Source organism: Diplotaxodon limnothrissa, linkage group LG12, assembly GCF_057381915.1.
Source record: "Diplotaxodon limnothrissa isolate DT_005_m linkage group LG12, D_limnothrissa_male_GT1.1, whole genome shotgun sequence".
Taxonomy (NCBI): Eukaryota; Metazoa; Chordata; class Actinopteri; order Cichliformes; family Cichlidae; genus Diplotaxodon; species Diplotaxodon limnothrissa.
The window spans coordinates 36,887,066-36,911,653 of record NC_140607.1 but is presented as its reverse complement, the minus strand read 5'-3'; the positions used below and the strand labels follow the sequence as shown (position 1 = coordinate 36,911,653).

The 24,588-nt window shown below is 43.6% G+C and overlaps 1 protein-coding gene across 1 annotated transcript in view; it reads left to right on the top strand.

The window, feature by feature from the left end:
- wdfy3 (WD repeat and FYVE domain containing 3) overlaps window positions 1-24,588 on the top strand; it is a 123,614-nt gene that overhangs the window by 70,897 nt on the left and 28,129 nt on the right. Inside the window, exons 19-37 of the mRNA XM_085367561.1 lie at window positions 2,950-3,050; window positions 7,324-7,542; window positions 8,031-8,215; window positions 11,927-12,158; window positions 12,376-12,536; window positions 13,929-14,040; window positions 14,126-14,316; window positions 15,310-15,462; window positions 15,772-15,845; window positions 15,997-16,158; window positions 16,247-16,341; window positions 16,473-16,593; window positions 17,699-17,916; window positions 20,066-20,262; window positions 21,074-21,208; window positions 21,789-21,968; window positions 22,424-22,657; window positions 22,749-22,848; window positions 23,780-23,940. Coding sequence (XP_085223687.1) covers window positions 2,950-3,050; window positions 7,324-7,542; window positions 8,031-8,215; window positions 11,927-12,158; window positions 12,376-12,536; window positions 13,929-14,040; window positions 14,126-14,316; window positions 15,310-15,462; window positions 15,772-15,845; window positions 15,997-16,158; window positions 16,247-16,341; window positions 16,473-16,593; window positions 17,699-17,916; window positions 20,066-20,262; window positions 21,074-21,208; window positions 21,789-21,968; window positions 22,424-22,657; window positions 22,749-22,848; window positions 23,780-23,940 — 3,031 coding nt within the window. The remainder of the gene's footprint in view (window positions 1-2,949; window positions 3,051-7,323; window positions 7,543-8,030; window positions 8,216-11,926; window positions 12,159-12,375; window positions 12,537-13,928; window positions 14,041-14,125; window positions 14,317-15,309; window positions 15,463-15,771; window positions 15,846-15,996; window positions 16,159-16,246; window positions 16,342-16,472; window positions 16,594-17,698; window positions 17,917-20,065; window positions 20,263-21,073; window positions 21,209-21,788; window positions 21,969-22,423; window positions 22,658-22,748; window positions 22,849-23,779; window positions 23,941-24,588) is intronic.

Here is a 24,588-nt window from a genome sequence, read left to right as displayed (position 1 = left end):
CCTCCCCCTCCGAGCGATCGCACTTTCTTAGCTTTGCTGTTTCCTTTACTCAGAAGAACCTGTGCGACTCATCACAGCAGCCAGCTCAGAATAAAACATGGAGTTTCTCCTGAAAACGCAGCAAAGCAGCAGCAGCACACAGGCAACGAGGCAGTGGCCCACTTTCTGCTAACCAGAGGAGGAGACACACGACGCACACTCATACATCCAGAGAGAGATGGCCTCTCCTTTCTCTCCCATCTGTCAACATGAAATATTGATGCCTCTGCTGCTATTAGGACTCTCATACACAGACGCACTCTCTATAACACACAACAGTTTTACACAGAGCCGGACACATGGATGCACACTCACCCACATGAGGCCAGGAAGATTCAGTCTTGACGGTTAAGGGTGGAGGAAACATTTTTTATTTCATTTTTTTAAAAGAATTAAAGAGAAAACATTCGCTGGAAGAAGATAAATTAGCATAACGTGCCGGTGAAATCCCTGCAGTGCTTTTTTTTCCTTCTTTGTCTTTTTAATAACCTAACCTGGGGTGATGAAAGAGACAGCTACATGTAGTTACTCTGAGGCAGCAGGGCGGTGTACTTGTTAGTTTGACAGGCTGTCTGTTAAACTGGGGCCCAGCGCAGTGACTTGTCCTTGAGAAGTGTCCTTGATAAAAATTTATTGAATCCCTGCCAGCCTCTGGGACGGTGTTCTTTAGCTACCCCTGACCTCTGACCTTCCTGTCCAGGTGGAAAAAGAAGATGAGGAGGTGGGAAAAAACCAGGTCATTGTGGGCTCCGTGACTGTGGCTATTAAAATGCAGAATTTGTGGCGAACAAATAAAAATGAAGGTTTTATGTGTGACTGTTACAGTTATGTCAAGATAAAAGGAGATGCTCACATTGCTTGTGTAGTCCAGTTTTACCCATTATCATTAATAAATCTCATGAAAAATGAGACAACTGTTTTGGGTTTCCAGAAACTCATACGTCCGTATCCAATTTGAGCCAGTCTGTACTTTATCCCATTACACGTTACTGCTGCCACTGAAAAACAATGAACTTATATTAAAGAAGAAGAATACGTAAATACCTGGTGACACTGGCCTCACCGTTTGAGTGCATGGATTGATTTGTGCTTATCAGCATAAAAACAGCTGTTAAAATCGATGTTCATTTCCTCTGAGTTGCGGTAAGTCATCTTTCTTTTAAAGACAGAAGTACAGAAATAAATCAGTCAAGCTTTGCTCTCGGTTTTAATTTTAAAACTTTGGGATTGCAGTGAGGTGGTTTGAACTGCTTTTATATTAGAAAAACACATACACGTCCCAAAGATGGATGTATCCTACATCTAAAAAGTTTACACAATGCAGAAGTGCCCTAAAGTTGGATTTAATTAAATGGGCAGCAGAGAGCAATTCCTCTTGCTGCAGAAAAAGAAGTTGAGCAAACAGCCCTCATTTCCTTGGTGAACACTTTCCTGATGAGTTTATGGTGTTGATCATTAGTTTAAAGTCTTATTGAATACAACATTTAGTTTTTTGTGTGTGAATAGTTCCCATTAAAACAAAAAAGGACAAGAAATCAGGGTTTAGTTTGGTGTTTGTAGCTGACAGTAGTGCTCTCCGTTCCTCAGTTTCTCCCTCACTGAGCTTAATAATGTGACCTTATTAAGGTCGCATTAATAAGCTCAGATGGGGGATGTAACAATGGCATCTTTGGTTTACGATCTATGCTTCATAAAGATGAGACTGATCATGTATTTGCATCTATACAGTTCTATATTTCTGCTGCAGTTTTGTAGTTTCCACTAAAAAAAAAGTAAATTTGCAATAAAATATGTTTTTACTTTACAGTCAAATAACTGTAAAACTGGAATACCTGTACATCTGTAAGAGAAATTGAGTTTTATAAATACAGTTATTCTGTTGTTCATTATTGTACAGAAGATTTACAGTTATTTTACTTTACAGTGAAAGAACTGTAAATCTGTAGTAAAATAGTAAAAGTGTAGTAAATAACTACAAATTTGCAGTTTTAATTTAGCTTTCCAGCTATTTTAACTGGGTTTCCACAGATTTACATTTATTTTACTTTACAGTGAAATACTGCAGATTTACAGTTATTTTAATTGGGCTTTTTGCAGTGTCCTCCAGTGCAGCTCAGTTCAAATCTGTCAGGTTTCTGGATGAATTGGCCTTGACACACTCTAAGGACTTCTTTGTCTCCCCTGAAGAGGGGAAAACCCCAAATCCTCCTGTTCATTTCCCAGAGCACCAGTGTCTTCAGTACTGGTTCAGGATGATTAGAGAGGAGAAAATGGCACCTTCACCGAGGGGCAGTGAGTCAGCAGAACGCAACGCCAACTCACAAAGAAAAATCTTTGTAATTCTGTCGAATGATTGCCAGCCTTTGTCTGCAGGAGAAGTCCTTGAGAAAGTGGACGGCAGTGCATACAGACATCAGACTCGAGCTTACTGAGGAGTTGTGTATGTGGTCTCACTGTGCAGGCATCACCCTGTTTTTTGACAATTAATTGGAATATTATCATCATTATCATCACTATCAGCACCAACCTTAGCGAGTGCAGGGGGGCTGCAGCTGACTTTGAACAGATTTCCTTTGAAAAATGATTCTGAATGTGCGCTTTCATCCCACCTCTATCTCCTTCTCATACATAATTAATCCGCGAGTATTAGGCAGCTCAAAATTTCCATATTATAACATGAAGCTTGTGTTTTGAAGCGTGTGAATTACCATACTGTTTTCTGGAAGTTGGGAGGAATTTTTCTAACAGTTTACCTAAGCGATGGAGCCAGACTGGAGCGGACATTCAGCAAACGCGCAGTAAATCTCTCGCGCAACAAATGCGCGTGCAAGCTGTTGACGTGTCTTGTGTCTGTCACGGCCGTTTCCCCAGATAGCAGCCGTTAATCTGTCCTCTTCTTGTCCCGTGCAGGTGTCTGTTCCTGCCCAGCCTGGCGCCTCACAACGCCCCCACCAACAACACCAATGCTTCAGGTGTCAGCGACGGAGCAGTGCTGAGCGGGATGGGCACAGGTAAAAATAGATCATTGTGCTGGGTCAGATTCCATTTACTGTAGCACAAAGGTCACCGACTGGTTGGGCCTCGGGGTATCTGCTAGCATGAACGTGGAGGCTGATTTTATAGGTTAACCAGGCACAGCGGCCCACCGAGCTACACTTTGAAGCTGAAACATAAAGGTCAGTGACATAACTAATTCTAGCCCTTACAATAACCAAAGGACAGAGTAGTAATGGATTTGCTTTTCTAAAAATGGTGAAAAGCAGAAAAGTCACATGCTTAATGTGCTGACTGTTTGTCTTTGCTGCACGTAAGCAGAAAATGATCATTGCCACAAACAAAGCAAAGGTCACCTGACTGACAGGATTAGGAAACAGCCTTTCAGAAGTGTTAAAACTTGGAGGTTTGACGGTATCCAAGTTACGGTTGCTATGAAGGGCGAAACTATCCATCGAGACCCCAAATGTTTCTGTGGCAGGCTGTAAACATGCTTTCATGCTGTTAAACTGGCTTTTTAACATGGAAGTCTGTGGGACGGATTCACCACACACCAAGGGGAACTGCAGTTTTTGTCTGTTCTGCATTAAACTTTGGCACCATTAACTCCACCGGTGCTTTCCTGCAGTGACAAGTAAAAATAATAAAGACTTTTTAAAACTGACATGCAATAAACTGCTTTTAAACAGTGAATGGTTCTTTGATGCTGAAATGTTTTTATCACATCAGAAGGTAACAAAACTTTATTATACGCAGGTCTTCTGTCATAATTCTTCAATTAAATGAGGGCAAAGCCTCCTTTTGATCGCCTCCGTTAAGGTTGCTGCTTTGTGTTGTTAATACAAACTCAACACTTTGTGCAGTGGTTTCACATTTACAGCTTTGCATTGGACACAGCAAAACGGAGACTGGATCAATGAGACAGAAGAACTGCTTTATTATAATGTCGAGTCTATTTTATAAAACTGGCTGACACATTGGGGCGACCGTGGCTCAGGGGGTTGGGAAGCGTATCTGTAACCGGAAGGTCGCCGGTTCGATCCCCGGGCTCTCTGTCCTGGTCGTTGTGTCCTTGGGCAAGACACTTTACCCTACCGTCTACTGGTGTTGGCCAGAGGGGCCGATGGCGCGATGTGGCAGCCTCGCTTCTGTCAGTCTGCCCCAGGGCAGCTGTGGCTACAACCGTAGCTGCCTCCACCAGTGTGTGAATGTGAGAGTGAATGAGTAATGGAATTGTAAAGCGCTTTGGGTGCCTTGAAAAGCGCTATATAAATGCAATCCATTATTGGATTGCATTTATATAGCATTTATATTTAACTATATTATATTTAACTAAATTAAACTTTATGCACCTTTGTGGATTTTTTTGGTCACTCTGTAGAGCTCCTTTCAGCTGCTCCCTTATTCACCCGGGGTCACCACAGCGGGCAACTCTGCATGTTTGATTTGACAGAGGTGTCCTGATGCAACCCCTAAGGGATTTGCGTCTTCTCGGGGGATAGAGTCGGGGATCTTTCGCTTGTTAGGTTAATGTGTAAACAGTTAAACTATGGATGGCCTTTGTTTGTGGCATGAAGGCCTTTGTTGCTTTCCCGGCTTTTAATTAACTGCCAGTTTTTATTAGAGGAAATACGGTGCATCCGATGTGGGGAGGAAGTGAGAATTTAGCAGAAGAGTCAGCGGTCTTTAGCTGTAATCATATCCACAAACCTTCATCTGTGTCTTTGTGAGAACATGTCACATCAAAGTAGATCAGTCATGTTGTGTCAGTGCGTCAGCTCCACTCTTCGTTCAGTCCTCTCTCATGAAAAGAAGCAACAGGAAACTGTGTAAAGCAAAGCATTCGAGTGCTGCTCGTTGGATTTCACTTCTTGCAAATGACTCTAAGTTCCTTTATGATACGTTTTTGTCCTTTATCCTGTTGGCTTGCTCATTTCTGTTGTTTCAGAAATAGTAAATTGACTGGTTCTTTGGCATGCACACTGGGATTGAACCACCAGCCTCCCGATTAGTAGATTAGTAAATGACCTGCTACACCTCCTGAGCCACAGCCGCCCCTTAAAACAAGCGTTTTCAATTGATGAGTAAGAATAGATTCCTGTGTTTCATCCCACCTAATTTCATTTTTAGCCCACAGGTACACAAAAACTCTTTGTGCATTTCCCTTTTTTGCTTGGTGTTTAATTTTTAACGACACACATCCCACTCGGATCACCGCGTCTGCCGCTTCGTCTCGTTTTTTCTGTTTATGTTCCATCGGCCTCGTTGTTGTTTTCTCCATTTCACCATCATCTTTATTCTCACTCTCCTTCCTTTTCTTTAAAGCAGCTGTGTGTCTTTGCAAAACCTCTTTGGATTTCTTTTGCTTTTGATCTTTTTTCTTCTGTTTTCATCATTTTTCGTCTTTTATGCAAAAAGAAAAACACATGTCTGCATATCTCGAGCTTCAGACCTCACCTGTCCTTGAGTCGTTAGTTTTAGTGTGTTAAAAATAAAATGTGTTTGTTATGAAAAACCTCATAAACAATATTGATATTTTACAGAATAGATTTTATCATATAAACTGTCTGCGATGTTACGCTTGAATTTTTAGTGTGTAGCCTCATTTAGTATTTATGAAGCACAGCTAGACTCTCCTTTCTCCTCTTCCTCCCAGTCCACCCTCCTCTCCATCCACTCATACATGACTATCGTTCCTCCATCTGTTTACCTATTCATGCCGCTCCTTCTGTGCTCATCCACCCCACACTGCTCTGCTCTCGTCTTCTCCTGCTAGTCACCCAACTCTATTTATAGACCTCATTCGTTCCTCCCTCATTTCTTCCTGTCATTCACATTTTCCTTTTCTCTGTCCCTTTCACTGCTTATCTCAGTCTCCTTCATTCTTCCTCCTTTTCCCTGCCCTGATTCTATCCATTCTTTGTCACTTTCCCCTTCCATATCCTCATTTATCTCTGTCCCGTCTCCTCTCTGTTTCCTTCCTTCTCTTTCCTCATCCTCTTCGGTCTGACCCGTATCTGTGAATGACACCATCCAGAGGCTCATTTATCAAAATATCGTCATTCTGCTCACAACAACAATGTTGCACCAAGTGTAAATTGATATGCATAAGAATTCGATGTAATCCCTCAAACCAGTTTTCTACAGTTTGTGATGGAGTCCACAGACAGCCCCATTATTTGGTCAAGTCTGATAACCATTTGAGTGACAACCTCATCCCGAGCCACAGACTCTGCTCTGAGATCTTTTCTAACCAATCTGGACGACAGAGTACTGCCTTCATGTTTTGGCAGCTTACGTCAAAGTTTTAGCTCGTTTTAATAGTAATGCGAGCTACTGTACACCTCGATCTACACCCGGAGGCTGAATTGAAATCTTTCCTACACCCTCGGTGTGCTGTTCTGCAGCTCTGGCTGATCATACATAAACATGGCATAATTTAATGTGGTGTATTTGGCACAGATAAAGCACCGACGCAAAACAAACGTTTGCAGAATGCAAATCTGAACCAGGAAAATATGGAGAATGACTCAGAAGAAAAATAAGAGCATTTTTTCATAGGTGTGATAAGATGAGTCAAATAGGTTAGCTGTTTGCAGTATGTCACATTAATAAATGCAAGAAAACACAACATTTAAGATCAGAAATAATAAAAAAAAATCAAGCCTACAATAACTCAGGACTGGCGAGACGAGAACAAACAATCTGTCCAAAAACTATGTAAAGTGACGAAAATGTCTTTGATCACAAACTGATGAAAGCTCAGTTTTGGTCCCTGAAGCTTTACGTCTTTCTTAAAACAGTCCATTGAGCCACTAGCGATGTTTACATAGATGTAGGTATCATGGCCCCGAGTAAATGTGTTATGATGCATGAGAAAAAGAGAAGAGCTGAAAGCAACACAGTCAATTCACTGTGTTGCTTTCACACTCTGGTCAATCTACATTGACAAGTGGGCTCATAGCAGGACGAGTGGAGATATTTCAGTCAGCTCACCTGTTGAGCAGGTCACGTGGCGAGGAAGCCCAGGGGAAGACTCAGGATACACTTCAGAGGCTACGTGTCTCCAGTGGCTGGGAACACCTCTGTGGCCTTCCTGAAGAACTGGAGGTGTTGACTGGGGAGAGGCCTGTCTGTTTGCCCCACAATGTGGACCCATCTATTATGGATGGATGGATTTAATATGTAAAGCATTGAGATAAAAATAATTGTGAATTTTTAAAATATATATATATATGAATAAAAACAAATAAACCTCTATCTTTTCTCACTCCCCCCTTCCTTACCCAGGCGAGCGCCTGTTTCCTCCCCCATCAGGCCTGAGTTACTCCACTTGGTTCTGCGTGGAGAGGTTCAGCACATCCCCTCAGGCCCACCCGGTGCGGCTGCTGACCATCGTCCGTCGGGCCAACTCCTCGGAGCAGCATTATGTGTGCCTGGCTGTGGTGCTGTCAGCCAAAGACCGCTCGCTCACCGTCTCCACCAAGGAGGAGCTGCTGCAGACATACTGTAAGTGGCAGCACTAGACTTAAACTCCGGTTTGCAGCATAACCACAAGAATTAATAATCCGCCGCTGCACAACCATCCTCTAGACCTCTATACTTTGTCCATGCTTCAAGATTCTTTTTGGTGAACCATCAGGAGAAAATTATTATCTCAAATCTGTGAAATCTCAAGCTTGTATGCCAAAAGCCATTACTTTTTTGTTTTTGGGATGATGCACTTTCATACAGGATATATTCCCAGAAAAGAAATTAAAACTTTCTGTTAGATATTTGAGTTTAAAATGCTGATACAGTTTTGTTTAGAGATTATATTTGATAAATATGACCTTTCCAGTGTTACAGAGAGCAAGTGGGAGAAATGTGCACTTTCTGTTACGACCAAACAGGCTTCCTCTCTGGGGCTTTAACCCTGAGCTAATGTACTCACTTCTGCTGGAGCTCTCTGGCTCATTGATGTTGCCCCCTGCTTCTCTCTGCCTTCCCCCATCAAGCAGCGGATGATTCTAGCGAAGAAGCCTCCTTCTACGAGATCCTTCCCTGCTGCGCTCGATTCCGCTGTGGCGAGCTGATCGCCGAGGGCCAGTGGCACCACCTGGTGCTGGTCATGAGCAAAGGCATGCTGAAGAATAGCATGGCCACGCTGTACATCGACGGCCAGCTCATCAGCACTGTCAAGGTAAAATTAGTACGCGGCGTGTCAGCAATAACCAACATCCACATTGCAGATCTCGCATTGTTGTTCCTGTCGAGATCCAGCTGTTAGGAAAACTGTACTAAACTGTCCAGTTTCTGTTGACCAACCGCGGGTGAACAGGCTTTGTTGCATGCAGGGTGTTTGTTGGAAGTTTTGGGTTGTTTTTTTTTTTTTTTGCATGAACAGAACAAGAGCAGTGCAGCACCACAGGACAAACTCCAGCTGTAAACCTGTACCCTGGTAAAGGTGCAGTAACAGGAGGGTTAACCTAGCTTGCCAGTATATCTTTAATAGGATATATCAGTTAAGTCTTGTAATAAATGTAGATGGATTTATGGGTATAAAATCAGACTATATGTCATATACATAAAAACTATCTCCATCATCTCATATTCACGGTTACCTGTTTTTAAAGACAGCTGCTGTATAAAGAAACGGTGAGCTAGTGCCCGATTTAAAACTATGAGTGTGCTGATAGTTTCTTATGCATCAGTAGGTAAGTACGCCGCAACAACGGCTTTGTGTTTGGAAGTCGACCATAATTAGCTCGTCTTATTTGGACTTCTGATCACGGTTGGCGTTGAGAAGCAGCAGTGGCGTACGTTTCTAACTCCGACCTTTAAACAGCAGCTTTTGAGTGCTGCAGTCAGCAGACTGTGATGTGGTTTGTGGTTCAGTGACTTTAGATTCCCCTGAGATTAGACAGCAGAATAGGGAATAGGCTGAGACCGCAAGTCACAGCTTCTCCTTAACGGCACTGATAACAGCGGCTTCATTTCCTGCTGAGGGCCGTGTACAGGAAAAAACAGGCTGGTCGTGTGTCTCATATGGGTCTAAGTGTTCGTGTGGTTGCATTTAGCTTGTAAAAGAGTGACAGTAAAGCAAAAGGTGTGCAGGCACCTCCCAGGTGGTCTAAATGGCAAAAGTAGCCAGTAACAACAGCAGGAGTGGCTTGATGTGTGAATAATGAATAGATGATACGTTTTATTTCTGACATGAAGTCTGCTCAGAAAACTGCTGAAATGCTGTTTTGTGCTGAGCAGTAGTTCTCCTTTCATATCCCTTTTTATCCTTCCCACAGTCAGTGTCTCTGCGTCACTCACTGTTGTGTAACATCAGGCGTTTTGATTGGTCATAAATGAATCTTGTGATTTTAAGAATGAACTATTAAGGCCCTGGTTGTTTAAAAAAAATGCTCCATGTGTTTGTTTATTTAAATAAAAAAACAAACAACAGAATTATTTCAGAAAAAAAAAGTTATCTGTGTCAGTATTATTAGCCCCTGACTTTTTATTGAGCTTTGCACAAACCACTGCTGTACAATGATGTGCTTTAAGTTTTTAAAACGGTCTAAAGTCAAGTTAAAACTGAGTTTATCTTTCAATTAACACAAAGTATAAAAACTTCAGCAAGGGTTTAAACTGTCACTTGAGAAAGCATCACGCTAAAAACAAAGAAATCAGTTCAGACTTAAAATAATTGTTGATGCTCACAAAGCAGGAAATGGATATACAGAGTTATCACAGCGTTTCCATATATCCAGAACTGGAGTGAGAAGGATTCTAGGAGAGCCACACAGTGCGGAACAAGCCTGTCTGAGGTAGAAGCAAAGATTTCAAAGACACTGTTGAGTGTTGATGTGTCCAAAGACCCCAGAACAACTGCCAAGTCATTGTAGTCTCAAAGAAGACGATCACTGGAACCCCACACAGGAAAAAACCCAACTTCTGCAGATAAAGGTACGCTAAGAACACCCTGGAGAAAGATTATGTACACAGGAAGTGCGTCTTTAGGTCAGATGAAACAAACTAGAGCTCTGTGGCCAAAGAGATGCTGCTTATGTTTGGAGAACAAAGGAGGAGGTGAACAACCCAGAGAACACCGTCCTCACGGTGAAACGTGGTGGTGAGAGGATTACTCTGCGGGGATGCTTCAGTGCGAACTGGAACCCACCTGGACTCAGCAGCGATTGCACTTTGAAATAGATTTTTTTGAGACCTTGAAACAAAAGCATGGCTCCTGATCTCATTGTGGATCTTCCTGCAGTGCAGATGACTTTTTGAATGTCCCTCTATGGCCGCCGAGTATGTTGTGTCTGTAAGAACCTGATATTGGATTTTTAAGATCGATAACAATATTTGGTGATTTAAAAATCTGATATTCCAAAGTATCAACCGATTTATTTTTTCTTTCAGACACGTGAGACGAACAGATTTCCCGAACATTCGTCATGTGTAGTTATTTACTCAACTCTGCCGTATGTTCTTTACTGGAATCAGTCGCACTTTAGTCTTGAGTGCTGGGCGGCCGGAGGCAGAGACAGATTCTCCATCTGCTCTGGTGACATAAGTTAAAATTCTGAGTAGGTCTGATAGGTCGAAGTCTGAAAACCAAGTTAAGATGCACCGTTTTTCCATCCATCCTGCTGTTTATCCACGGCCAGGTCACAGGGCGGCAGCCTATCGGAGAAGCCCAGACCTTCCACAGTGTAGCAAGCCCCAGGCTGTCCTGTGTATGCCCCAGGTCCTCCTCCATGTAGGACATGCCCAGTAATCAATACCTCGCCCAGGAGGTGCCTGGGAGTCTTTCTAACCAGATGCCTGAACTGCCCCAACTGGCTTCTTTTGATGTTGATGAGTATCAGGTCTACTCTGGGTCCCTCACAAATCAGTGAACTTCCCACCCTGTCTTTAAGGCTGAGTCCAGCCGCCCTTCAGAGACTTCTGATTTCCGCCACTTGTATCCGCTGTCTAATTCTTCCAGTCGTTACCCAGAGCTCATGACCACAGATGAGATTAGGGATGTAAATCGACAGCTTCACTTTTACGCTCAACTGTCTCTTCACCACAGCGAACCGGTGCAGCATCCGCATCACTGCAGATGCTGCAGCAATCAATCTGCCAGTCTCCCGTTCAACTGTCCCCTCCCCTCGTGAACGAGACCCCCAGATACCTCCTCCTCTGCTTAGTTTAGAACTGTTAGCAGTAAGCTAAATAATAACTATTTCTGCTTGTTTTCACTGTGCCTGTGACGTGTTTAGAACATAAACGCACATCTGAGCTGTTAAAATCCAGGAGCTGATAGGTCAACTCGATTATTTATCAGCTCCATCCAGCCATTTAATTCATCACTGACGTAAATAGGTAACGCATGCATATTTAATTAGCCTGCTTCCCCAAAGAAAAGGACACAAAAGGAGTTATCAGAGCAAACTATCAACTCATCAGTCTCTGACTCACACTGACAAAAGACAAACGCAGGAGTAAATCATGTGTGTCTGTGCACTGACCCAGCAGAGAATATTAACTGATAAAATCATCAGAGCCCTTGATCTATGATGTTTTTAAGTTCTGTTCCCTGAAATATAGACTTGATGATTATTTAATCCTGTCAGAGGGGACAGCATACGGGACCGGTTCCCAATTAAGTGGGTTCAAACTTCAACTGTGCATATAATTGAAATGAGTTTGTGTATCTCACATGCTCTGAAGCTCTGTTGTGATCTGAGCCAATAAACAAGTCAAATGTAAGTCATTTCTCTTTGTAGTCTCTGAAGTTTGTGGCGGGCTACGTCTGCATTTCATAGCACAAAAAACTGTCTGAGAACATGAATGTGTCAGCTCAGTCGTATTTCTGCATATCTTATAGAAATCCCTCTTTTGAGTCATTACCTTCACCTTTCCTCTTCTCCAGCTTCACTACATCCACAGCGCTCCAGGCGGCTCCAGCTCCACCAACCCTCCTGTCGTCAGTACTGTTTATGGGTACATAGGGACACCCCCTGCCCAGCGCCAGCTCTCCAGCCTGGTGTGGCGTCTTGGGCCTACCCACTTCCTGGAGGAGTTCCTACCTGCCGCCAGCGTCGCTGCCATTTATGAGCTTGGACCCAACTACGTGGGCAGCTTTCAGGCCGTCTACCTCCCCTGTGAGTGGACCACCAGACCTCGACGTACAGTCTGCAGACCTGCTTTTAACCAGGCTCCAAATCCTTGCTCTACTTTAATGCTTTTCTTTAGTTTTGTTCTGTCATTTAACCACCTTGCATCACTTCTTTTCTCCCAGCGTTCATCCATACATGGCTCCTCTTTTTTTTTTTAAATTTTTACTCACTTTTTACCTTCTCCATTTTTCCCTTCCTGCAGGTAAGGACTCCAAGGCGGAGGTAGCGCCGGCCTCTCCGGTGGTGCTGGTGCCAGAGGAGAAGGTGTCTTTCAGTCTGTATGCGCTCTCTGTGTTGACTCTCACTGTGGCCAAAATCAGGAAAAGCTACAACAAACTGGACAGCAAAGCCATCGCCAAACAGGTCAGACGCACGACTTCGCAAGGAATTAAAAGTCACTGCTTTAATGTTGTTGTCACCGCAGGTTTGTCTGCTAAATGGAAATCTTACTGTCAGATATTCTGTCAAAGTTTCATTGAAGAATCTATTATTTCCGTTACAGTAACCTTTAAACCGTAACTCTAAATTCAGTTTTCTATTGAAGTGTGCAGCACACTGGCTGAGATGACATCATCCTGGCTGACGTAACCGACTGAAAAAAGAAACCTGTCTCTCCCTCTGCTACTGTGCCACGTGGTGACGTGTTTACCCTTAGCACAAGTGTAAAGTTTGCAGAGAGGAAAGACTTTGAAGTTAATAAATAATTAAATACAAGCAGAAAAACTCCAAATTGAGGTCCAAAGTGTAAGCACACATATAAGCTGTTTTCACACATGGATTTGAGACTATTTCAGGATTGTTAGATTGGGGCATTTTCCACAGACGTCCTTTTCGCAGCAGGGAATCACCTGCTTTGCATGACTTCGTGTTACATGAAGTACTCCATTACATCGGACACATGCACCCTGTCTAGGAAACTTCTAGGAAAGTATAGGGCTGCTGTGCATATCTGGAAATGGCTATGGATGTGCATTCACACACTTAATGGTTTGCAAAGGTCAATTTCATTTTTCAACAGAAAACTCAAGTCCATTGCATTTAAATGATGCATTTAAAGGAAGTAGCACACACAGTCCCACCACGAGTGTGTGTTGGAGCTCCAGATGAGCTCTGTGTTATCTCTTTCTCTACACTTGTCACTTTCCCAGCCTGCCCGTCTCTCCTGCTCCGTCTCCCGCAGCAACTCACAGGAAGTGAAGTGCAGAGAATTACAGAGGCAGCAATTCTGCAGCAGAGACCTGTCACAGAGTAGGAAGACACTCACTCACTGTGCAGAGGGGAACGAAAATAAGTTGTTGTCCTCTCATGCAGCATTATCACTTCCCTCTTAGCAAACTAAGCCTAGTGTTTGGGTCTTTCACACCCTCTCACTTGGCTAAACATGGGTGTCATGTTGAGAGAAATAAAACTCCATAAATACACAATTATTCTAAATGCCAATGTTGCATAATGCTGTTTTTACCTTCCCCGAATTAACTGAAAGAATCCAATATTTCATTTCAGCTCAGTAAAGCTTTTGATCAGATCTTGGTGCAAGACTGCAGCGTCTAACAGTAAAACATTCTTACTCATAGACAAACATCCACAGCAACAAACGTTTGACTAACAAATGAGGAAATGGTGCAAAGTTGTGTGAAAGCGGCTCTGACGAAGTAGAGAGTTTAAAAGTAACCGTCGAGTTGCCGTCTGGAGACATACTTGAGGTGTGTGTGTGTGTGTTTTTAATTTCTGTCATTTCTTTTCCATCTTCTTCAGCTCGCCGTGTCCTCTCATGAAAATGCCACTCCAGTAAAACTGATTCACAATGCCGCCGGTCACCTTAATGGTCCCGCACGCACCATCGGAGCTGCTGTGATTGGATATTTAGGTAAACCAAATCTGCGCGACTCAGAATACCACACGCTGTTCTCTAGTGGATGAAAACTCACTTGTTCTCTTTCTCCCTCCGTCAGGTGTTCGTGCATTCGTGCCCAAACCTGTGGCCACCAACCTGCAGTATGTGGGAGGGGCAGCGGCCATTTTGGGTCTGGTTGCCATGGCGTCAGATGTGGAGGGACTGTATGCGGCTGTCAAGGCTTTAGTGTGTGTTGTAAAAAGCAACCCGCTGGCCAGTAAGGAGATGGAGCGCATCAAAGGTTACCAGGTAAGTTATTAAAACTTAAATTAAAAGTTTTAGTTACATTTCCAGGATAATTACTGAGTTTTTCTAAAAATTGCCATCCAAACATTCGTAAATTGGGACGCAAGGCATTCGCTTCTCTCACATTTAAACACTGTAGTGTTTAAATGAATAGTGCGATTTGCACAGCATTTATTCACACACCACGTGTGTGAATAAATGCTCTCCGTTGTACTTTAATGGTGTTGCTTCTACTTTTCTAAATTTGTTTACAAAATGCTCATTTGTCCGAGTGATGGGAGAAGGAAGCGGGAGATCGACAGACGATTGCTGCGGCAGCTGCAGTGATGCGGACGCTGTACCGATCCGTTGTGGCGAAGAGAGAGCTGTGTAACAGCGAAGCTCTCTATTTAACAGTTGATCCATGTCCCTACCCTCACCTATGGTTACAAGCTGTGGGTAGTGACTGAAAGAACAAGATCGCGGAAATGAGCTTCCTCCGAAGGGTGGCTGGCCTCTCGCTTAGAGATAGGGTGAGGAGCTCAGCCATCCGGGAGAGGCTCAGAGTAGAGCCGCTGCTGCTCCACATCGAAAGGAGCCAGTTAAGGTGGTTCGCTGGGTGAGGTGTTTTAGGCATGTCCCACTGGCAGGAGCCCCAGGGCAGACCCAGGACACGCTGGAGAGATTATATCTCTTGACTGGCCTGGGAACGCCTTGGTGCTCCCCCGGATAAGCTGGAGGAGGTGGCTGGGGAGAGGGAGGTCTGGGCTTTTCTGCTTAGGCTGCTGCCCCCACAACCCGGCCCCAGATAAGCGGAAGATGGATGGATGGATGCTCATTTGTCTCCAGTTACATATTTTTTGAACGTGTTTCTGTGTCAGACTAAGCACAGACTACTGTTAGTGACAGTGTGATTAATGTGAATATGACCCAGCAATGAGTTCACAGACTGAAAGCCAAGTTTAAGTCTGTACACAAAGACAAGTAAATGCATATTTGTTTTGTCTTCGTCTTTAGTTGCTGGCTATGCTCCTAAAGAAGAAGCGCTCGCTGCTAAACAGCCACATCCTCCACCTCACCTTCTCTCTGGTGGGAACAGTTGACAGCGGCCACGAAACCTCCATCATCCCCAACTCCACGGCCTTCCAGGACCTACTGTGTGACTTTGAGGTGAGTGTTTACAGGGCCCGTTGACCCATAATGCTTGTGAGCCAACTGAAATAAGGACATTAGTGTGCAGCTGTCAAAGAAAGCTTGCCTATTTAGCATTGATAAAAGTCTTGTTCCACTTAAACCCGTCTCGGCTAATAAAACGGAGAGTTTGCAGGTATATTTTTGCATTTGTTAGAACAGGAAAGGGAAAAAAAGTGTTTTTTTGATGTTGAAGTGTTAAGGAACTGAGCTACTCTGTGCCAGAAGTTTGTGCTGCCAGAAATGAGTTGTGCGGCAGGGTCTGAGTCTGCTCCGTCTGCTCCTCAGGTTTGGCTGCACGCTCCCTACGAGCTCCATCTGTCTCTGTTCGAGCACTTCATTGAACTGCTGACAGAATCCAGGCAAGTGTCAGAAGGAAGTTTCCCTGAACAAGAAACAGATCACATGAAGAATAAAATGACTTTTATTTTTTTGTAACTGCTGATTGGCACAATTATTTTCATTTTAACGTGAAAGCGTCTCACTGTGTGTTTTGCTGACTGTGTCGAATAGTGAGGCGGCTAAAAATGCTAAACTCCTGAGAGAGTTTCAGCTCATCCCACGACTGCTGCTCACCCTGAGAGACACCACGCTGTCCCAGCCCACTGTCGCCGCCATCAGCAACGTGCTCAGTCTGCTGCTGCAAGGCTTCCCCAACCCGTACGACCTGCTGCGGTAAGAACGCGCTCGTGTAGCCGCTACGTGAACGTCGGTGATGATGATCCATGCCAGTGCAGCATAAGACCGTTTGCTGTCTCCACAGGTTCGGCCAGTTCATCTCCTCCACTCTTCCCACATTTGCCGTGTGTGAGAAGTTTGTTGTCATGGAAATCAATAATGAGGAGAAGATAGACGGAGGTATGAGTGATATTAGTGTTGATCTGACTTCTTGCACCTCTATCCTAAATAACGTGTGGCCAAAAGTATATGGTCAGTGCTTGACTGTTTTTCTATCCTTAATAAATATGAAACATTTGGTGCATCTGCAGGAAATGATGATGACTTTGGTGGCCTCCTATCAGCAAACCTCATTCTGCTGAGAAATCGACTGCTGGACAGCCTTCTTAAACTGCTTTTCACCACGAAAGAGAAGTGCACAGTTAATGCCCAGTAAGACACCGCTCTCCTCCAGACGTTGTACAGATTAAAAAAATAGCAGTTAGAGCCATGCCACGTTGAACTAGAGAAGTAAAGTTATGCTTGTAGCTTAATGACCATCCACAGACTGCAGGGGTACAGACACACATATCTGCTAATAATAATTCCTAACTAACATACTCTGATTTCACTCTGGAGCACAGAGCTCTGGGATCGTCTGTTGGTAGAATTAACTTCTCTTTAAGCCACATTATTTTAATAAATAGGCAGCAACACAAACATGGTCGCAAACTCCAGTTTAGTGATTCTGGTTAGCGTAGTTAACGCCTAACAGGCAGATACAGCTGCCTGTGTCAGCATTTACCATCTATCATAGCTGCCATAATTCTAACGTTATAACTTTAAACCTTAATAGTCTTAAAAAGATGTTTTATTTAAAAATAATAATAAATGAAATCACCCCATGCAGTTGTTGTGAAGATCGAAATTAGCTACAGAGATTAAATCTGTTTGTGCAGTAGGCTGTTAGCATGCTTACTTATTTGTGTAAAGTTGGGTACATAAATGGTCAAAAAAAGATCTGCTGCTCATTCATCACTTCCTGCCTCAAAGCGCAGAGACTGCAACAGTGAAAACACTTTTATATGGTCTGAGCTTGGAGGCACCCCAAGTGGGCAGTTGAGGAACTGCAGTTTGCAAACTAAGCCAACTAGCATTTTTAATTTTTCTAGCCTTGGGTGTTGTTATTTGCTCCTTCTGTCATATCTGCTCATCCTGAAAGCTTCAAGTTAAAATGCAAACTCTCAGGCTGTCTATTTATTTTGAAAACTATGAATAATCAATCATAAAAGCGCCACACAACATTATTCTTGTTCTTTGATCTTTTAAAGACTTTTATCATTAAAAAGCTATTTAGCTCCAGTTATTACTGGAATATGGCTCAACTTGACTCAAATAATGGCAATATGCCCAGCGGCTGACAGAGATGGAGATTATAATGACACTGGTTGATATAATGAGCAAGCAGAAGCAGAAATATTGACAAAGTATTTAAAATGTTGTGAAAAGAACTGATATTAAAGTAACAGTAAACCTGCAAAACTTTTTCTCCCTGCAGGGCGTGTGAGGAGCTGGTGCGAACGCTGGGCTTTGATTGGCTCCTGATGTTCATGGAAGAACATCTCCACTCCACCACAGTGACGGCAGCTCTGTGGATCCTGGTGGTGCTGCTGTCCAATCAGTCGATCCTCAACCGCTTCAAAGAGGGCCTGTGCGGAGGAGGCTGGCTGGACCACACCGACTCCGTCCTGACCAATAAGATCGGCACAGTGCTGGGTGAGTGCAGCAGCGTGGGTTCGCTGTCATCGCAGCACAAAATTGGAGCTGAGAGGCTGGATTTGGTTAACATTAGGCACTTGCCTTTGAGGGATGTGTGCGTGTATTAGCTCCAGACGTTCAAACCTGTAAGCACCCGCTCTTAGAACAGTCACAAGTAAGAAATCGTGATTTCCAAGGTAAATACTGTATGTTGTAACATGGCTCAGCAGACGCCTCTCCTCATTCTGGCAACGCTTTCCGTCGGAGTTGGCCTTCGTTCAGCAAACAGAGAGCTGCACAGTTTGTGCGCCGAACAGCCAAGGGTTGGTTCTCTCATTTTCACCCTCCCGCTCTCCCCTGCTGCTGCATCATGCCATAGTTCCTTTTGAACTTAGTGGTTTTCAACCTTCTCATTGCTCAGGCGTAAAAACCATTCTGATTCTTCAAAACTGGATTTACCAGCCTGGAATAATTTCAGATGTTGATGTTTGCTTTAATATTTCCATAAAACTTCTGTCTAGAGCAGGGAGATATGGCCAAAAATATTTATCACGATATAGATTTGAAAATTTGCGATAACGATATAACTGACGATATAATTGATGCGAGACAAAATGCAACTCCACAACTTTGCTAGCGCAAAAAAACCCCATCCATGTATTTTCACTTAAACAAGCAGCTGTTTTATGTGCATTAAACCTATATAAACATATCCTGAGCATAACCACGTATAATATCCACTGAAGTTAAAACGAGGTGCTTTGCAACATTAAACTGCAGTGTGCCAAATAAAAAAGTCAAATATGTATTTTCAGACCATAAGGTGCACGGGATTATAAGACACATTAAGTGAAACAAAGCAGTCAGATGAATCAAACTTTATTAAACTCATTCTTCTTGCTTCCTCCACTTCTGTACCATTGATTCATTAATGCTGTATTCTATCACAGCTGCTCTATTCCCATGTTGTTGCAGTATATTAATCACTAACCTCGTATTGTGGATGGATTATCTCAGTTGTTCTTCTGACTGAAGTTTGGTCCGTTTACAGCATCCTGCCATGCGACTGTATTTGTCTCTAACCATCAGGAACCTTCACGTTAACTTTTATCGAGTGGAAAAGTGTTAGTGTTCGTCCTCCAGCTTCACTGTTTATGTTATGCTAACATAGCTGAGTCGCTAGCGATCACGTAGCACATCATTATATACCAGCTAGCCCAACTTCAGTAACTTTATAAACGTCACTGCTGTTTAGTTTCCTGTCTTCATTTATGTTGGAAGTGATAGCAGAGCTGTACGTTTGAATTTTTTCAGAAATCTCTCAGTCAGAACATGCTATATCATGCTGAGGTAACTAGCGAGCTAACTTCCGCTAACCTCCTGCTAACTTCTAACTCCGTTAAATGTAATAAATTCTGTTTTCATGGATGCCTGGATGCTAAACTTCATAGTTACACCTGGTAAAGCAGCAATGCTGATCGTTTTATTAAAGATGAAAGAATTTAGACAGTTTTTAACTCTCAGTGACGCTGCAGTGTTCGTTTGACTTTGGGACCTGAACGATCTGACGGACAAACACCAAACCAGTTCCACATCACTGAAGTGGCACCATTTTCACAAACCTATTCTGGTTCATCCGTTTCACTCAACGATCCGCCTTCTCCATTCTCATTCTCCGTTGCCGCCATGCTTTTTCGGCCATGTGCGTATGAAAACAAAGGCACTGCGCATGCACGTTTTACCCATATTCTATCGCGATATGGGAACGGTATAATATGGCCCAGCCCTACTTCGGTCTTTTATTTGTATTTATTACACCATAACACTCCTGCAAACATCCAGGTTGAGAACCATTGCTTTAGCTCTGGAAACTCCCCATTAGAGACTTGCTCTAACAGAATGAGCGCTATCAGGTAGAAGTCCTTAGTTTTATTCAGATTTGGAGTTTTTCTTTTAGTGTAACAAATCTGTTTGGCTTTGATTGATTGTGTTAGTTTAGTCCTGGATTTTTACTGCAGCCATCTCCTTCATAGCTTTGCTTCATTAAACCCAAAAGTGGGCACTACACCTGCATGTAGAGCTGCCTACAGGTGCAGTAGTCATAGGGTGCCACCCTTTTACCTTTGTGCTTTATTTTTAACATTCACTCTCTCAACTTTCTTTTTAGGATTCAACGTGGGTCGCAGTGCCGGCGGGCGCTCCACATTGCGGGAGATCAACCGGGACGCTTGCCATTTCCCAGGATTCCCTGTTCTGCAGACACTGCTGCCCAAACACACCAACGTACCCGAACTCTACTTCCTGCTCATGGCTCTCTTCCTGCAGCAGCCTGTCATCGAGCTCCCAGACAGCCTGCAGGTACATGTTAGTATACCCAACCTTCTTTAATAATAATAACTAAACACGTTTGTTAGCCTCAGGGCTTAAAGTGGACCTATGCTGCTCATTTCCAGCTCCAGATTTGTATTCTTGGACTTTTTAGAGTCCCTGCACCTTCAAGTCAGAGTACAGTGTCAGTGAATTGAGGATTCTTGGAGTCGCTGCTCAGGACTTCATTGAATTCATTGAAGAAGCACTTCAAAGTCTGAGGCCGTGTTTCTCAGACAGAAAAAGGTGGTGGAGGGTTAGATTGAGATTATGTCTCTGGGCCTTTGGAAGGCCTCGTTGTCCCCCCAGAAGAGCTTGAGGTGGGCAGGGAGAGGGAAGTCTGAGCATCTCTGCTTAGACGGTTGCCCCTTTAACCCGAACTCGGATAACCATCACAGGCTGGATAGACCGACTCTTTAGGGAACTTTGCACGATTCACAGTTCAGAATTATCCTTATTTATCTCATACTTGGCCATGGAGTACCCCCTCAGGTCATCCACTCTGCAGTTATGCATTTTATATCTTACCAGTGGGACCCAGCCAACAGTGAGAGGACCAGTGCTTTGAATCAGCCGGCCCTCTGTTGCCCCACCGACCTCCTGTTCAAACAGAAGGTTTACAGAGCTAAGACAGCAGAAGCAACACAGGGATTACCACGCTGAATGAGGAAGAGCATAATGGGTTCACTTTTAAACCTGAATTTGACCTGTCAAACCAGCTAATGAATAAATACAAAAGTGGACTCGTTTAATTAGATTTACATGTATCTGTGTGACCCAAACCCAGTGTCTGTGTTTGTTCTCTCAGTTTGATCTGGACTCTATCTGGACCTTCATCTTTGGCGTGCCGGCATCCAGTGGGACGGTGGTGGCCTCCATCCATAGCGTTTGTACTGAGGCTGCTTTCCTGCTGCTGGCCATGCTGCGCAGCATGCTTAACCTGGTGAGAACCTCTAAACCTTCAGACGCGTTGGTTTCTTGATTTTTTTTATTTTTTTGGTCATTTCCTGCTTCCTCTACAGTAGCACATGCTCTAAATAAGTGTTTTACCAATGTAGTTTCCTAAACACGAACATTAATCTGCAGCCAGTTTCACAAAGCTTGTTTTTTGTGTAAAGACAGTGGAAGATTGCACAGCGATTTCTACTTGACTACAAAAAGCTTTTGGGATAATTGTTGAACCTTTTTAAGCCATTATTTGCTCATTAAATTCAAGGCCCTTTTCATAGAAGTGCATGTTTTAACAGTTCCTAACAGCAAGCTTGAAAAGCACTCACATGTGATTATGATCAGTCTGGATTCTGTGAAGGTTTTTCTTCTAATCTCCCGTCACCTTTAGCGCGCTCATCCCCTGCATGAGAAGCTTCACTAGACCGCCCGTGGGCTTAGTGTCAATAACTGCTCTGAAAAGACTTTTTATTTATTTTTTGCATCAGTCTGAGATTTGAACTGTTAAACTGCTGAGACTTTAATGGAAATTCTTCTCCAGGTTTCATTGCGTTGCATCTTTTGTCTCTTTCCAGCCTTGGCAGTCAGAGGAGGAAGGTTCCTGGCTCAGGGAGTACCCAGTAACACTCATGCAGTTCTTTAGATACCTTTACCACAACGTGTCCGACCTTGCACCAATGTGGCACAGCCCAGAGTTCCTCTGTGCCCTGGCAGCCGCTGTCTTTCCCTTCAACATCAGACCGTACTCTGAGATGGTAAGTCTGTCCTTTATTTTTTCACTTAAGCAACTCGAAATAGAAATTAAATTCTGCACAAGGGAAGAACTTGCAGTGAAAATAATCTTGACCTAAAATTGCTCCAATATCTAACTAGTAGCGTTTCATCTTCCTCTCCACAAAAATGTAGAGTTTAATTTGCTGTGATCACACGTTCTGATTTGTAGTCCCATCAACACACAACAGGTACGCTGTAAATATCCCTTCAGGCTCAGTAAAACTGTAACTTATTGCCCTTCTGAGCCATGGGCCCTCTTATCTTGCTCTCCAGTTTGTTTCCTCACAATAAAAGGTGTTTGGGGACAGCTGCAGTGTGCTAGCCTTTGAATTAAGATGTATGGCTAAGATTTCCACAAGTCAGAGCAGCAAGAACTTGGAGGAAACAATGATCTGTTCATGAAAGATGATCTTGATAAAGGTCACATTCTTTGTAGGTCAGTGATTTGGACGATGAAGCGAGTTCTCCCACCGAAGAGTTCAAGGCCTTCACTGGGGACTCTGGCATGAACCGCAGCCAGTCTGAATACTGCAACGTGGGCTCCAAGACGTCCCTGACCAACCACCCGGCCAAAAAATATGTCTTTGACTTCATGAGGGTTCTGATCATGGACAACCTCTGCATGACCCCAGCCAGCAAGCAGACACCCATCATTGATATGCTGCTGGAGGTAAGAACATGAACCCACATTCCAGATGCATGGATAGGAAACACTCTAACATGGCTGTTGCTTACTTTTCCCTTTATGTTGGTTTTTTCAGGCTTCCCCGGAGCGCTCCACCAGGACTCAGCAGAAGGAGTTTCAGTCCAACATCCTGGACAGCGTCATGGAGCATCTACTGGCTGCTGATGTCCTTCTAGGTCAGCAGACTAAAGTTTTGGTTCCTTCTCTCACCTCCAAACTAGAGGCAGGGGTGTAATGTATCATCACTATCACTGATGGCATTTTCTCACCTATTTCCCTGGAGTCTACAGTTAGTTCGGACACCCTGCTCATTAGGTCCATTCTTATTGCTTAAATCCTGCTCTTGTACATAAGCATGCTGCAGGACAGCTTAACTCTTTCTTTGGCTTTGAACAAAACTGTGATGGAGGCATCATGAGTCAGCAAATCACAATGTGAAGGCCGGAGATCTGCAAGCACCTTCAGGAGTTTCTGTTGTGCTTAGAGTATCGTCCTGCATCTATCTGAGGAAGAAAAGAAAATCTGTGCGCTTCAAAAAATGTGAGACAGCAAAAATCATCTCACTTACCTTTCTTTGTTTCCTTAGTAGAACACAAAATAATCAATAAAACCCATATTCCTGTCACACTGTTCTGCTAAATCTCAAAGGTAATATCTGTTTGCAGAGGCGTGAGATGCTTAGTTTTGTTCAATCATGTAATGCATTTTTAAAAAGCTGCTGTTTTTACACTCGAACAGTTTCTACTGTAATGAGGGGGAAACGCTTGCAGCGTGAGGCCTCCTTACTCCTGGAAATACAGACCAGCGCGACGCCCGCTCATGTCCTGTGTATTCACCAGGCATGCACTTCCTCTATTCTCGTATGGGACCAATCAGAAGTCACACAGACTTTGAGCTGCGTAGCTGGCAGGTGTAACCAGGTTTTCACTTGCACCTCCATCAGGCAGTGTCAGTGAGCTCATAGTTAATAAAAACTAAGGGTGAAAAAATGTTAACTGAAATAATAAAAACCAGAGAGCCTTCTTAAACTCTTTTTCCTATTTTGGTGGTATTCACCATCATAATCTGGAAACCCTCTAACAGATGTGTGACTGACTCTCTCTCCAGGCGAAGATGCCTCGTTGCCCCTCAGCAGCGGGGGCAGTTATCAGATTTTGGTCAACAACGTCTTCTACTTCACCCAGCGGGTGGTGGACAAGCTGTGGCAGGGCATGTTCAACAAGGACTCCAAGCTGGTGGTGGACTTCATCGTGCAGCTCATTGGACAGGTACAAGCAAAATGACCTCAGGCTGTTTTTGGTCAGCTGATGGTCCAAAATGTAGATTCACCCAAATAAATCCAGTGTTTTCAGATGTTATACAAACGGAAAGTCTCTGTCTGTCTAAGGCAGCGTACGTCCTCCCTTTATGTACTCACATTGTGTAGCTGGAGGCACTAGTATTTTGTCTGGTTTGTACACACATTTAATAGTCATTAGATTCACAAACACAGCATAATGTAAATCCTGTATTGTTGGGAGCAGCCTGCATTGTCAGACTGACATTTTCCTGAAGAGGCCGGAGGCAGAGAGACGGCGTCTGTGACGCCTGAACTGGAATAAGAAGGAAAACAGTCCTTTAGTCGTCTTGCAGTTAATGCAACCAGTGCAAAGTGATGCTGGAGCAAATCAGATAGACGGGGTCCTGCAGGCCTCATTTTTGTATGAGATGGGCACAGAATGAGATTTGGCTGCTGAGGTGTGTTTCTTATATTTGCTGCTTATTAGATTCAGTTTCTTTGTTTTGTTATTCTAAATAAGGGTTGCAGTGGTACCCCATGCGTATGCTTAAATGGAAATGCTTTTAGCAACGTAGTAAAATGAGTCGTGCATGGACTTTGTCTTCCCTTTTTTGCGGTGGTTTGTGTACACATTGCT